At 41.0% G+C, this 15698-nt stretch overlaps 1 protein-coding gene across 1 annotated transcript in view; it reads right to left on the bottom strand.

Moving 5' to 3' along the window:
• Window positions 1-2146: 2146 nt before the first annotated feature.
• The window catches only part of LOC142150535 (extracellular calcium-sensing receptor-like), a 28848-nt gene continuing 15296 nt past the window's right edge, over window positions 2147-15698 (bottom strand). Inside the window, exons 5-7 of the mRNA XM_075205731.1 lie at window positions 13785-14012; window positions 4846-4969; window positions 2147-3057 (exon numbers count right to left, since the gene is read on the bottom strand). Coding sequence (XP_075061832.1) covers window positions 2147-3057; window positions 4846-4969; window positions 13785-14012 — 1263 coding nt within the window. The remainder of the gene's footprint in view (window positions 3058-4845; window positions 4970-13784; window positions 14013-15698) is intronic.

Here is a 15698-nt window from a genome sequence, read left to right as displayed (position 1 = left end):
TACAGCAGCAACTGAAGCGAGAAGGTATTGCAGTAGATCTTCAAAACATCCCTGTCCTTGGTGTGCCCCAACTTGTTTTCTCCCACTGCCTTCACACATTTTAATATTTGTGAGAAGGTATGTAGGTGGGAGATAAGGTACAGAGCTGATGTAAACTGCAGCCATCTCTAACGGCATCCACATATCAGAATGCCATAGAGGACAAAGAACTAAAAAAACATCTCGGCATACAACTGTACACATAATTTATGAGAAGGTGAAGAAATTACTGCACTGTTGCTAAGAGCTCATTTGCATCTGGGCTCCTGTGTGAGCAAGTTAATCTTTGCCAATGAAAATGTATTATTTTGCCAAGACCAGAATTGAAACAAGAAAATTCCATCGGTGCCAACCATGATGAAAGTACTTTGATGAGGAATTGAAGGCGTCAAAAAAGAGAAGTGTGTGGGGGGTGTATTTATTTTAAATATTTTTTAACTCTGATGTGTGCTTTTTTTTTAAATGTTTTCATGGTGAACTATAGGTCCCAGTGGGTCATGGATACCAGGGCATGCTAGAACTAGTGGTTCCTCAAGTGCAGCATGCCTTGGTAGCTATTGGTATGGTGGACCATACCACAAGTGACAGCATGCCCTGGCTGCATTTACTTAAATGCTGTCAGGGCAAGCTGCGATCTGTAGTGCACCATGCAGAAATTAAAGTCTAATGATTTAATTATTTTTATTAAGCCACACCCACCACCCATGAGTGTGGAAAGAGCCTTAGGACTATTAACATGGCGATGGTTTGTCTTAGGGGACCCACATATAGTTTACTGGCCTGACCTCCTTAGGGCTTGGGCTGGTCTGTATTATGACAGGGGACTCCACTCTGCAGGTTTCTATGGAATACTGCCACCAACCTTGTCTGGTAAAGCCTTCTGCTGGTATTGGCATTTTCAGGTGGGACTACATGCTTTTTGTCACACCATTTTGACGATAAAATCCTGGGCTGGTAGCACTAGTGCTGAGTGTAAAGGTTTATTTTATCTGTGTGGAAAGATCTGAGCCAAAAATTATCGCATGGATTGTGCATCAGGGGGGAAATCAACTGCAACAGATAAACCTCCTAAGAGGAGTAGAGTATCTGTGTCTGCTTCCATCACTACATAAGTAGTAAGGTGCACAGAGACTGGAAACTTGTTCCTTGTGATTGCTGCGCTAGCCAGCCCCATTCCTCCTCACTATATGTGATGGTCACATTCCTTACTAAGACACTGGTACAGTACCGTTATTTGGTGTTTACTTTCTTGGGTTTTTTTTTCACCAATTGTTCTTATCAATTTTCTAATGCAAAAAATATTTTACCAATCATTATTTCAGATATAAAAGAATAACGATATAATTTTGATTAGTGGTCATATTATGTTTTGGTATATAGTGCCCTCATTGTATTTCTTGCATTCACAACACTTGCCAATATGCAAAGTACTGTGAAATTAAACTGAAAAGTTGAAAACCATTAAAACATCATAATGAAGTTTACAAACTTGAGAAGTGGACAATAAGAAGCTATCACCGACTGTGACCCAGAAGGAAGGGCCATCCAACTTCAGAGAAGAAAGTGGAAGACTCTTTCAGCAAGAACCATTAAGAAATGCAAAGCAAATAAAGGAGTAACTTTGCACCTAGGCAAAACCATGTTGCATTGGAGGGGGAGGTAAATTTATAATGTGGGACAGATTTATAAACTAATTTGCACCCCATGCACTGTAACATGGTTTGTCCAGGGGCAAATGAACTCTTTTTTTTTATTATTTGCTCACTGTGCCTTGAATGAGTCAAGCACTTTATTTGTTTCCTCAGCTCGGCATAATTTTCTAGAGAATCATAGAAAAGCAACACAACATTGATAATATTTCCAGGAACAATTTGAACAAAATGTATGTAAATGAGGCTTGTAGTAACACGTACACACATCTCTGATTGTGGAGTGCCAAGGTGGGGGGTAAAATCTAGTGGGAAAATAATTACAAGATATTTATGTCAATCAGTCCGAAGAGCAAAAATACTATTTTACATTTTAAATCATGTTTTTATTATGTCAAGACTTAATAGTAAATGATAAATGTGATTTTTGCAGATGCTTCAATCTATATCTTATTGCTCTAAGAATGATCTCTGTCTCTTCTCATGAGATATTCCCTGGAGTTCATGTCAGGTCTCAACACTATAATGAAACATTTAGGAAGAAACATGCAGATCACCAGAGCCCAACTGGATGCCAAAATGGCAAAGATTTCCATGGCCACAGTATATTTTCCCTGAGCACTGAGGTACGCTGGGATAAAAGACACCCAGACACTGAGGAAGGCCAACATGCTGAAAGTAATGAACTGAGCCTCATTGAAGCTGTCAGGAAGTCTACGAGCCAGAAAGGCAACAATGAAACTAATGGTGGCCAGAAGAAACAGATAACCTAGCATGGTCCAAAAGGCAATGGTGGATCCCTCATTACACTCAACAATGATGAATCCTGGTTTGGTTTGAGTGTTGTATTGTGGAAAAGGAGGTGCGAGTGACAGCCAGGTAATGCACAAGATGAATTGTAAAATAGAACAAGTAAAAATGATCATGTAGGACACTTGAGGTGTGGTCCATCTCCTTAGGCTGCTGCCCGGTTTAGTGGCCATGAAAGCAAACACCACCATGATAGTTTTTGCTAAAATGCAAGAGATACAAAGAGCAAAAACCAGTCCAAAAGCAGCTTGGCGTAGCAGACAATTCTCAGGATGGGGATAACCTATGAAAACTAAAGAGCAGAGAAAACACAAAGACAGGGACACCAACAGAAGGCAACTTAGAGAATAATTGTTAGCTTTCACTATAGGTGTGTCTTTAAAGTGGATGAATAGCCTTAAAATAAAAACAGGAATGAAGCAGGACAGTATGCTTAAAGTTGTCAATGCTGCTCCTAATGGATCTTCATAGTAAAGATACTGTATAGTCTTCTGTAGACATTTGGTTTTCTGGAAATTTGGCCATTGATCCCATGGACATTTCAGACAATCAACAGAATCTGAGAAATAGAACATCTAAATTATAACATTTTGTTTATACTTTGTAAGTGAAAAACAAAAAATTAATTTGGACATTTAAACATTTATATCCATTCAAGCTGAAACTTTGCATTAATCTACTCATGTGGGTCTCACTAAAAATAGGTCATACACTGTATGTACAAAAGTATTGGGATGCTTGACCATTACACCAACAAGGACTGTTATGACATGCAATATATATATACTTTAATATGGAGTTGGTCCCCTTTTCGCAGCAATAACAGCTTCCCCTCTTCTTGGAAGGCTTTCCTCAAGACGTTGGAGTGTTTCTATGAGAATTTGTGCCCACTCATTCTGTAGAGCTTTTATGAGGTCAGGCACTGATGTTGGACAAGAAGGCCTGGCTCGCAATCTCTATTGCAGTTCATCCCAAAGGTGTTCAATGGGGTTGAGGTCAGGGCTCTGTGCAGGCCAGTCAAGTTCTTTCACACCTAACTCATCAAAACATGTCTTTGTAGTACTTGCTTTGTGCACTTGGGCACAGTCAAGTTTAAATAGAAAAAGCCCTTCCCAAAACTGTTGCCACAAAGTTGGAAGCATAGCATTGTCCAAAACGACTTGGTATGCTGAAGCATTAAGATTGCCCTTCACTGGAGATAAGGGGCCTAGCCCAAACCATGAAAGACAGCACCATACCATTATCCCTCCTCCACCAAACTTCACAGTTGGCATAATGAAGTCAGGCAGGTAACGTTCTCTCAGCATCTACCAAACTTAGACTCGACCATCTGACTGCCAAACAGAGAAGCGTGATTCTTTACACCACTTCATCCGACACTTGGCATTGGTCTTGGTGATGCGAGGCCTGCATGCAGCTGCTCGGCCATGGAAACCCATTCCATTAAGCTCCTGCCGCACAGTTTTTGCACTTAATTAATGCCAGTGGAAGTTCGGAACTCTTCAGCTATGGAATCAGCAGAGGGTTGGCGACTTTTACTCACCATGCGCCTTATCAGTCATTGATCCTGCTCTGTGATTGTATGTGATCTTCCACTTTGTGACTAAGTTGCTGTTGTTCCTAAATGCTTCTACTTTCAAATAATATCACTTACAGTTGACCATGGAATATCCAGCAGGGTTGAAATTTCACGAACCGTCTTATTGCAAAGGTGGCATCCTGTCACAGTACCACGCTTGAAGTCACTTAGCTGTCCAGAACGAGCCATTTTGTATCACAAATGTTTGCAAATAGAGACTGCATGGCTATGTGCTTGATTTTATACACCTCTGGCAATGGGTCTGATTGGAATGCCTCAATTCACTGATTAACAGGTGTGGCCAAATACTTTTGTCCATATAGTGTATAATAGGAGAAAAGCTTCTACAGTATAAATTTTCTTCAAGGTTTTCTTTTTATGCCACGTCTATACTATTTCTTTCTGGTTGCCCTTGAATATTACTTTGGACAAATAATTTTGAATTATAACAACTATGTACTTCTGTGAAGACTTGATCATAAAGTCAAAAAACATTGGAACATTATCTTTTGAACAAAGACAAAATCATCTCAAACATATATTGTGAAGTTAATTCTAATACTATCAATGATCTAATGCTTTGAATGGTTCCAGGCTATTTTAGTCTTCATAATTCATTAACGACCACATGGTAGTTTTAAGCTCATCTACTTCAAAGTTCATTAATTTATCAAGAACAACATATGATATATCAAACTTCAGGGGACAAAATTAACTTCTTCTTGTGTGTCTAGTATCTCAGGATGTATGAGCAGGTCCATCACTTACCTGTCTGGTTAGAAATTTCTCCTTGTAGACAAGGGACACATTCAAAACAACAAGCAGGTTGTCCTCTTATAGCAGCCTTCCTGAAACCTGGGAGACAGCTCTCACTGCAGACTGAGCGAGGGGTCTGGTGATGAGACATAATGTTTAGAATAAGTTGAAAACACACATCACAAGTTACAATATTTCCTTAGTGTGTCATTGTTTGCATTTCATTTTTGAAAACAAATATCACAAATTGCTGTATCTTCTTAGTGAGCCATTACTGTATCTCCAAACCAAGGAGAAACATAAACTTAATAAAGGCATGTGTATTCCAATACTAATAGCATAACTTAGTTTCCTCACGTAGGCAGAAATAGAGACTCATCTCTATTGTACGGAATATGCTGGAACATGACAACGCCTGCAACCCGTCCACAGATAACTGCACATAATGACTGACAGTGACTACATTTTCGGGCAGGTCAAAAAATGACGCAGATGATTTTTATTGGATCATTGTCAGACATGCTAGTCATTTTGTGGCCGCAAATTTGGCGATATTTGGCTGATTGACATCAAACATCCAGTGTGGATCAACCCATTCTGAAGCACATTTCTCTGAGTCATTCGGGGGTCTATGCATCAACGTGATCAAGCACTTAAATTATGCAGAAACAGCTGTTTACACATTATTTAAGTGCAGCTACTATGAATTCACTGCCTAACGAAATCTCCTCTGTTTAGGAAAATATTGTGCAACATCGCAGTCCCCATAGATTACTATGGGGACTGCGATGTTCTGCAATGCATGAAGCTTTGATAAGCTTTGCATTGCGCAGAGAGGTAACGCCATTTCAGGATGACGCTACCTGTCATTTCCTACGGGATTCTGCTGAAGCCTCTTCGGCTTCACATAATCTGTTACAGTGGAAGTGATGTGCACATGCTGCCAGTAAATAGGAAGCTGCTGGTAAATGAGAAAAACTAATCGCAGCACAGGGATCACTTCGCAGGGGCCTCCAGAGTAGCCCCGGCATGGTGTATTCAGCGGTGCATAAATATGCATCGCTGTGATTTGCAGTGATGCACATTTAGGTGCACCGCATCTTATTGATGTATAGACCCCTCCCTCAGTGTAATCTAGCAGCCTTTGAAGCAAAGAGGGTGTGTCAAGTCAATGTTAACCTTGCTAATAGAGGCTCTCTCTCTGCCTTGTGATTTCCTGAACTAAGCGATTTACTAATAAAGTATTATATACTTTTTTCCTTGTTTTTTGTTTTGGATCTAACAATCTTTCATCTCTGTCATCCACTGTTATTTAGATTTGAACCTCACCTGACTGCAGTCTGTGCATTTTCAATGTATGTGACTGCAATTCATTCGCAACTGATATAACTTGTATTATATCCTTGATCAGTTTTGCAGATTTATCAGCATACTTACCAATTTTAGAAAGTTGGTTTCCAGGAGCCTGCCGGGGGAGGTGGGCGTGAAGGGGCTCCAAAATGCGCATCATTTTGGAGCCGCCCCCGTGACGTAATGACGCAAATGCCGTGATTCGCAGCGTTTGGGACCTAATTCTGCCCACTTCACTAGGAAGTGGGCACTTCCTAGTGAAGTGGGCAGATCCGGGAGATTACCACACTCTCCCGGGAGTCTGTGAGACTCTCGCAAAATGCAAGTTGGCAAGTATGGTTATCAGTCCTAACACTCAGCACTTTCATCCCTTTTATCACATACATGCCAACTCTCCCTGAATGTCAGGGAGTCTCCCTGAAATAGGGGTGATCTCCCTCACTCCCTGAAGAGTTTGGCATTCTCCCTGATGCTGAGCCAGTACAAGACATGGTTGGCTTCGCCATCTGCGGCATTATGACACAGTTCAGAAATTGTGTCCTATGTCCATGTATTGATGCCTCTGATGGTGGCCATTTTTATGGAGATCAAGATTTAATCAAAGACTGACAGGTAAGACAACATGACTTCAGTAATGGAGACAGAAATGTAAAAAACACTTCAGTCACTAGAGATTCATTAGCTGCTGTGATTGGCCAAAATTGTGACAATCGTTTAGGGGCGGGGCGAAATGATGCAACTCGTCAAGCCCCGCCCCCGCACACCCACCTTCTCCGGGATCTCCCTGAAGCCAACGAGGAAAAGTTGGCAAGTATGTTTTATCAGCTGACCAATCTCCTCACATGTTGCTTATTTTATAAATTAGACTCATATATCTTAACAGTCAGTCTAGCAAGGATATGATTATGATTTTCTAAATTAAGTGAGCTATTAGCAAAGTGAATGAAAATCATAGTCAAACAACACAGTGGAACAAACTGAACAACATCTGAAGAGAACCAGTAACAATCTTTATCTGTTACATCCAAAAACTGCTCTCATCTCTCTGCCCTTGCAAAGTAACTTGGTGAATTTTTATTAATTATCTCTCAATTAGCACAGTTTATTACCCCTAGTCCTTTGCCACTTATTCTCAAATACCACCACGTTCTACAAATTGTTTTTTTTGCTTTCCTTCCATGACATTATTACCAGAATTATAAAATAATTTGCCCCTTTATCCATATTGCTCCCTTACTACAATTAATCCACCTCTAACTATCACTCATGAACTTCATTCCTATCTTCGTTCCATAACTGTAATATCCTTACCTTTTCTCCACAAATTAAAACCTTTTACATATTATAATCATCTTTTAACCTCTAGGTAGTCCTGCTGGCTGTAGCTGGGGATATTTCACAAAATCCATGTGCCCCCCAACATCTTTCATAAATGCCCCATTATACAGAAATCCAGTGGTACTTGTGTACTTTACAGACTCATTACCTTATTATGTGGAACTTTCGGTGACTGTCTGTCAGTGTCATGTTTACTTTATTATATAGAACTTTTGATGACGTCCGCTGAAACTTTTTTTCAGCCAAAAATTGGAAATATCTTCCAAAATCACTTTGCAAGGATCCCGATTATTTAGGCTACTCCTCCACATAAACTCTGCCATGTACGACTCAAGGAAATTCCTGTTCGTCCCTCTTCTTCGTAGCAGATCCCCACATACTTTCAATCTTCTGTGTATTTGCTAGCGTTTCAGGATCCATTAAGTTGAAGGTGTGATTCACGCTTAGATGCTGGAAACCACTGTTACCAATATTTGTATAAGCTCGCCAACAATCCGATATGATTGTAGTGCCAGGTCTGATCCGTTCTGTCTGTCAGTGTGATGTTTACATTCATTAGGCTCTCTCTGCAATGAGTCCGTAAAGTACACAAGTACCAATCCAGCAAACATCAACATTCTATCTATCTCCCATCACTTTCAACATATTTTAAATGTGCATTATTGAATGCATTCTATGCTTGTGACAAACTAACTCCATTCATGACCTCTTCCTCTCAAACAACCTCAACCTTCTTCAAAAATAGAAATATGCCTTACATAATCAGATACTGCCTCAACTGTGTTAGGAACAGCAGGCAATTGTAGCTTTTGTTTAGCTGCTGCAGTATTGCATACCTTTAGATGTCAGCCTGGGTGTGATCAACTGATCTACACTCACCTGGAACTTAATCTGACACCTGCCCTGATTGTTGACTGCTGCATTAAATACTTGTCAGTTTCAATGAACTATCGCCAGTTAAAGCATTCTCATGCTTGCTTCTCTGTGCTCCTGTTCTGTGCTTATTCTGTTTGATGCTTGGTTTTGACCTGTGCCTGTGACCAGACTACCCCTGATTGCTGCCTGGTGTTTGACTCTGTCTTTTGTCTGTGATACCACTTTCCAGGTGCAGTATTGTGATATCCGATATCCCCTCCATCGAAATATCCTGTGTAAGCAGTGATACTTATTCTGTATATAGTGTGACCTTGTCTCTGCACTTTTCTTTACACTGTGTGCTGCTCTCCAGCACCATTTCCACACCAGCTACAAATGGCATTACATCTAATTAGAGATGCCCACTGACCCCCATGTTTTGGTTTTGGTTTTGGATCTGGATTACCTTCGAGTTTTGGTTTTGGCAAAACCACCCTTGTGTGTTTTGGCTTTGGTTTTGTTTGGTTTTGTTTTGCAATTTTGTTTAAAAATCAATTTTTTGGGGCATAAAATAACCAAATTTAGTGCTCCACCTGTTTCTTGGATAAATAATGTAATTGTAAAGCTAATAAAATTATGAAAAAAAACTGTTTAATTCCTGATAGGCAGTCAATAATTCTACACCCAAACCAGATTGTCTTCCTCTCCATCTATGCATATTGGCAATGCAGCCATCATCTTTGAGTGTATATTACACCCAACACCCATAGTTAAATATATAAAGAAATGGACAAAGGCAGTTTGGTTTCTGTCTCTATAGGCCCCCTCCACTTGTTGAAAATACAAAAAAATTCAGCCGTTATAGACTGTACAATATAAATTCAAATGGACAAAGGCAGTTTGGTTTCTGTCTCTATAGGCCCCCTCCACTTGTAGAAAATACAAAAAAATTCAGCCGTTTTAGACTGTACAATATTAATTGAAATGGACAAAGCCAGTTTGGGGTCAGTCTGTGTATGACACCCTACCCTTACTGATAAATTGCCAAAACAGCAGCCTTTCAAGACGGTACGTGATATAGAAATGCCCCAAGTCCCTTTCCTATTTGGGGGTAGATTACATCATGACTGGTGCCAACACCTGCTTGCTGATTCTGCTCATATGTGGACTGCTTTGAATCCATTTTAATGAGCCCAAACCACTTGTAGTGCAACATATTCAATAGATACTGCTGCTAAATATGACTTTTTGCAGCCAGAAAAATTATTGTTTCACACTGGGGAATATGAGACACCCCAAAGCACTTGTAGTGCAAAATATTGTATAGATAATGCTGCTAAATAGGACTTTTGGCAGGCAGAAAAATTATTGTTTCACACTGGGGAATATGGGACACCCCAAAGCACTTGTAGTGCAAAATATTGTATAGATAAATACTGCTGCTAAATATGACATTTGGCAGCCAGAAAAATTATTGTTTCACACTGGGGAATATGGGACACCCCAAAGCACTTGTAGTGCAAAATATTGAAGAAAATGCCTCCTCTATCCTCCTCTCTTCCTGCTCTAACAATTGCTAATAGAATTGGTAATAATAATAGAATTGAATAGAATTGAAATAATAATAGAAAGAATAAGGTGTACAATTATTGCTCTGTCCCTGCTCTAATACAGCCTGTGACCTAACCCTGCTCCATCCCTCTGTCAAATGGCGATGGATTGCTGTGGAAGCGGGTATTTATGCATTTCAAATATCGTGAGAACCGAGCCCCGAGATCCGATGACGTCACAATGACGTTTTGCCTCGATTTAGATTCTGAACGGGTGGGAGAGTGCCGAGCCAGCTCGGCTCGGCACTCGGATAGGCAAAGTTCAGGTGGGTTCGGATCTCGGGGAACCGAGCCCGCCCATCTCTACATCTAATCCTCTTCTCTATACTTCCAAGCTGTTATATTGGCAGATGTTAGTACTACATCTTATTTCAGCTCAATATATCTGCCTAGCCTGGCCCAGGTGAATCCTGCATCCTTGCTGCAATAGGTATCTCTGCTCTGCATCCCAGTGCCAAGTCGTCAGTGGTGACCACCTACCCCTTAAGTTATCACTACTCAAAATTAAGTCAATCAAGGTTCAGGTAACATATCTGGTTCCATTTGAATTGGGGTTGCTAAAGGTGTCTATATCTACAACAGGTTCTGATGACCTAACTGGTATTGTGTTTCATACCAACCTTCAGTCATCTCACATGGTGGTCTTGACTTCACCCATTCTCTACATCCTGATTGCCACTCCCTTGACCATGTTTCTGAAGACAATTTGATTTCTTTAACACACCACTCCTTCTACCAGACTATCACCTGCAAACTGTAATCCACACTCTGCTGTAGAACTTTACCAAGTCTCATCATATCCATGGAAAAATCAGTTCTTCCAAAGTTCAATAGCTTTCCAATTCTCTGCAACAAATTCTCTCCCAAACATCTATATGTTCCTCTCTTAATCTGGCAGTGTCACATTTTGATGACATCCTAGTAGCAGCCCTTTACCACATGGCTCCAACTACCCTTTACTCCTGTTCTCGACCATGATATACATCATTTCTTGATTTTTCTTTAATCAAGGCTCCATTAAATTGATTTAAAAATATAGTTACTAGTGTTACAATTGACTATTACTGTTTGAAATGACTTATTTTTAATTTATTATTCACATATGACTGCAAAGCCCCGTTTTCAGCAGTTATTATTTCAGTGTTCTAATTCTGAGTTTAAAAATGGCCAAAATAAAACAGCTTTCTCAACAGTCTATTGCTGTTTTGAAAAATTCAGGCCTTCCCATGCATCAGATTGCCATGAAACTAAAGGTTCCATAAAAAGATGTCTACTACTGTCTTGAGAGAAAAGTGCAAACTGGATCTATCCATTACAGAAAAAGAAGACACAGATGTACAAGAGGATAAATACAGCAATAAAAACCTACTTATCCAGTTGCTCTTTCAGTGTTTGTTTTTCTGGATCCACATCCTCTCTACTTCTTCTATCATTTAAGTACTACAAAGCTCTGTGTGGTCTGCTCTACCTATACTGCCCTTCTTAAAACAATAATAATCCTCTTCAGATCCGTCTTTATCTAAGTGAGCAAGTGTTATTGAATGTCTTTCTGCCATTTTGTCTTAGATGTCTTCTTGCCACTTCAAACGTAATATTTTTTAAAGTGAGCTAATATTATTCCCACCAGCCAACAGAAGCTTCCTAGCTAGCATTTATATTTCTGTTGACATCATAACAATAATCCCTTCCCCTGAAAATCACTGCCTAGGTATCATCATTGATTTGCGAATTGTCCTTTGCTCCCTATGTCCAATCTGTATCCAAATCTTGTTTCATATATGTAACAAATCTCTTCAAAATATGCACATTTCTCACACAAGATACTATTATTATTATCAATTATTAATTTTTATTTATAGGGCGCCACAAGGTGTCCGTGGTGCTGTATAGGGACAAAAACGAATTACAATACAAGGTGAGACAGCACAGTATAGTAAACATAAAGCACAGTAACTCAGTAAGCTCACTGCACAGCTAGTGAGGGTGGGGGGAGTATCCGCAAATGATGGGGCCCAAAAGGAGGGCGCAGAAGACAGGGAGACCCCCAGAGGGGGGAGGAGGGCCCTTGAGGTGGAGGGCAAAGTAGCTGGAGAGCAGAGTTAGAAGTGGTGGAAACAGGAGGAGAAATGGCCCTGCTCAGAGGAGCGTACAATCTAAGGGGAGGGGTGGACAGATGGAGAAACGCAGGGGAGAGAGGGAGAGTAGAGAGACGGAGGCAGGGAAGGGGAAAGAAGGGGGAGAGGCAGAGGATAAGGTAGGTAGTTAAGTGGGAGACTGGAAGGCTTTAAGAAAAAGGTGGGTTTTTAAAGCCTGTTTGAAACTGGACAGGTTAGGGGAAGTCCTGATGGAGGGAGGGAGTTTGTTCCAGTGGAGGGGGGCAGTGCGGGCAAAGTCTTGGATACGCGCGTGGGAGGAGGTGATGAGGGGGGAAGATAGGCGAGGGTCTACGGCCGATCGGAGAGGGCGGGATGGAGCATGAATAGAGAGGAGGGAGGAGATGTAGGGTGCAGTGGCGTTGGCGAGGGCCTTGTATGTAAGAGTGAGGAGCTTGAACAGAGTTCTGTAGGGGAAGGGGATCCAGTGGAGGGATTGGTAGAGGGGGGAGACAGAAGAGGAGCGGCGAGAAAGGAAGATAAGCCTAGCGGCTGCGTTAAGTACAGATTGAAGGGGAACTTCTACTAAATCTTAATTGACGCATTCATTGTGGCTTCTGCGGTTTGTTGCAAAATGGGTGTAAATGACACTTTGAAATAGTTTGTCGCAAAATGGGTGTAAATTACAATTTAAAAATTATGTATTTCTACCCATCTGCAGAGCCCTACACATCTCAAGATACATCTTGCTCCTCACTGGCAGCATATGCACTTGGTTTCCATAAGCTCTGCATCAGTGTTTTTTGAAATTATGTGTAGTAGATGATAGGAATAACTAAGAGGAATGCATCTGTAACAGTTCACATATCAGCATCAAATTGTGCATTCTTATATGCATGAGATAGAGTTTAGACATATCTAATGTACATTTATTCCATGTAGCAGAAATAAATGTGTACTTACATTCCAAATTATTTTTCCAAAAATCTTTTTTTGTCAGTTTTCATAACACAATATTTACACAATAGCTTATTTTACGACTCTCTTCTTCTCAGAATCTCCTCCTCAACGACTGGCATGATTGCGACAAGAGACATGTAGACTCTACAATGCTGGTAGCTGTTACAGCGACATGTAGTAAATGCAGACTTACAGAGAAAGTCAAAGTAAAGATATGCGACAGATTGGAATGCCGGAAGTTTAATTCTCGTCATTTAACTTTCCGACAGTGAGATTTCTGCTCTTAAGGGGGCGATGCGACCACCCAGCTCCAGCATTTCGTACATCTGTTAATACAAAAGCTAAAATAAAAAGCGTAGGGGTCTGTCTTATAAACACTATTAACTGTAGCAGTGCCAAAGTTAATAGTGTTTATTAAAAACACCCCTAGGCTTTTTATTTTAGCTTTTGTATTAACAGTTGGACCTTATCCTGGAGCCGCGTGGTCGCATCGCCCCCTTAAGACCAGCAATCTCACTGTCGGAAACTTAAATAACAAGAATTAAACTTCCTGCACTCAAATCTGTTTCAAATCTTTACTTTCACTCTCTGTAAATCTACATTTACTACATGTCGTTCTAACAGCTATCGGCATTGTAGTTTCTATATCTCTTTTGTTGCAATTATGCTCGTCGCTAATTCGTACCCCACCCCTCCTCAATATTGCAGTTTATAATTAATACTGATAATCTTTACAAGGTCTCACCTCTTTATTGCCCATAGCCCACAACAACAGACTTGAGTTGATGTCGAGAAATTGACCAGAAGATGCTGCGGTATCATAACTGCCGACCTTGACCTGTCCCATAGTCCATTCTTGGGTCAGCTGCCAGTTTACAATGTCATAGACTCCCGGGATGCCTCCATTTTCATCAAAATAAATGTCACTTCCGCTGCTCAGTGTGACTCTCACATTCTTTATATAATGCAGGAGCTGTAAATTAGATATTGAATTAATTGTTTTTTTTTATTTTAACACATGTTGTACTTTAAGATTTTGTATGGTGATGTGTGTCTGTGTGTTGGTGTGTTTGTGTATCATTGTGTCTGTGTGTAGTCTTTGTCTATATCCATTCCAGTTAATATAAAAACTCATATGTTCTATTTCAACTTGAAGCATTAAACCCAATTAAGGTCACATTAATAATTCAATTTAAATTACATAGATCCCTTAGTAAAAAATGAATGCTTCTAATCATTTAAAACTATAATTTTAGTAATATGTATCTGGATGATATTATTGGTAATGTACAATAACATATATTCATAGTATAGAAAAATAAATGATAATTTGCAGTACAATGCTCTCAGGGCTGGGGATAGCTGTTGGGATACTTTAACTTGCAGCCCTCCCCATTTGAAATGGTGCCTCTTTCTCAAGTGTTGCACCACCATCTATGCTGCTTCTTACGTTAGTGCCGCAGGAACATTAAAACCACTGGATGTGAGACATTAATTGACTCATTTAGTGTCTAAATTTCAAACATACTCAGAAAAGGAGAGAGACTAGGGTCAATTTGATAGCAGCCAATTAACCTACCAGTGTGTTTTTATAGTGTGGGAGGAAACCAGAGCACCCGGAGGAAACCCAAACATGGGGAGAACTTAAAAACTCCAAACAGCTAAGGCCATAGTTATCTCTCCCATCCTCAAAAAACCTAATCTTGACCCCACCTCTCCTGCTAACTATCGCCCTATCTCACTTCTCCCCTATGCCTCCAAATTACTCGAGAGGATTGTCTACAGCCGCGTCACCAGATACCTCTCGGACTACTCCCTCCTCGACCCTCTCCAATCAGGATTCCGCCCCTTCCACTCCACTGAAACTGCCCTGGCCAAAGTTACCAACGACCTCCTAGCAGCCAAATCCAAGGGTCACTTCTCCCTACTCATCCTCCTCAACCCCTCTGCGGCCTTTGACACCGTTGACCACCCCCTCCTGCTACAAACTCTTCTCGCTCTTGGCCTATCTGGTTCTGTCCTCACCTGGTTCACCTCATACCTCGCTAACCGCTCCTTCTCTGTATCCTTCTCTGTATCCACGTCTGGCTCTTCCTCCTCCTTCTCCCCTCTCCCTGTTGGAGTCCTTCAGGGCTCTGTTCTTGGCCCTCTACTATTTTCGCTCTATACCTCCACCCTTGATGCTCTCATCTCCTCCTTCGGTCTTCAGTATCACCTTTATGCTGACGACATCCAACTCTACATCTCCTCGCCCGATCGTTCCCCCACCCTTCTCTCTTGTGTATCCGACTGCCTCTCTACCATCTCCTCCTGGATGTCCTCGTGCTTTCTCAAAATTAACATCTCTACAACTGAACTCATTGTCTTTCCTCCACCCATGCTCCCCTCCCACCATGACCTCTCTATCACTGTCAACAACACCACCATCTCCTCTGTCACCCAACTTCGCTGCCTGGGTGTTACCTTTGACTCCTCTCTCTCTTTTACCCCTCACATTCAATCCCTAGCCCAAGTCTGTCGCTTCCAACTTCGGCACATTGCCCGTATCCGGCCTTTCCTCTCTCAGGATGCCACCAAAACTATCATCCACGCACTCATTATCTTCCGCCTCGACTACTGCAACCTCCTCCTCACCGGCCTCCCCCTCTCCCACCTCGCC

Source organism: Mixophyes fleayi, chromosome 4 (genome assembly GCF_038048845.1).
Source record: "Mixophyes fleayi isolate aMixFle1 chromosome 4, aMixFle1.hap1, whole genome shotgun sequence".
In the NCBI taxonomy this organism is placed as follows: domain Eukaryota; kingdom Metazoa; phylum Chordata; class Amphibia; order Anura; family Limnodynastidae; genus Mixophyes; species Mixophyes fleayi.
The sequence above is the reverse complement of the archived record's forward strand: the minus strand, read 5'-3'. Positions and strand labels throughout refer to the sequence as shown.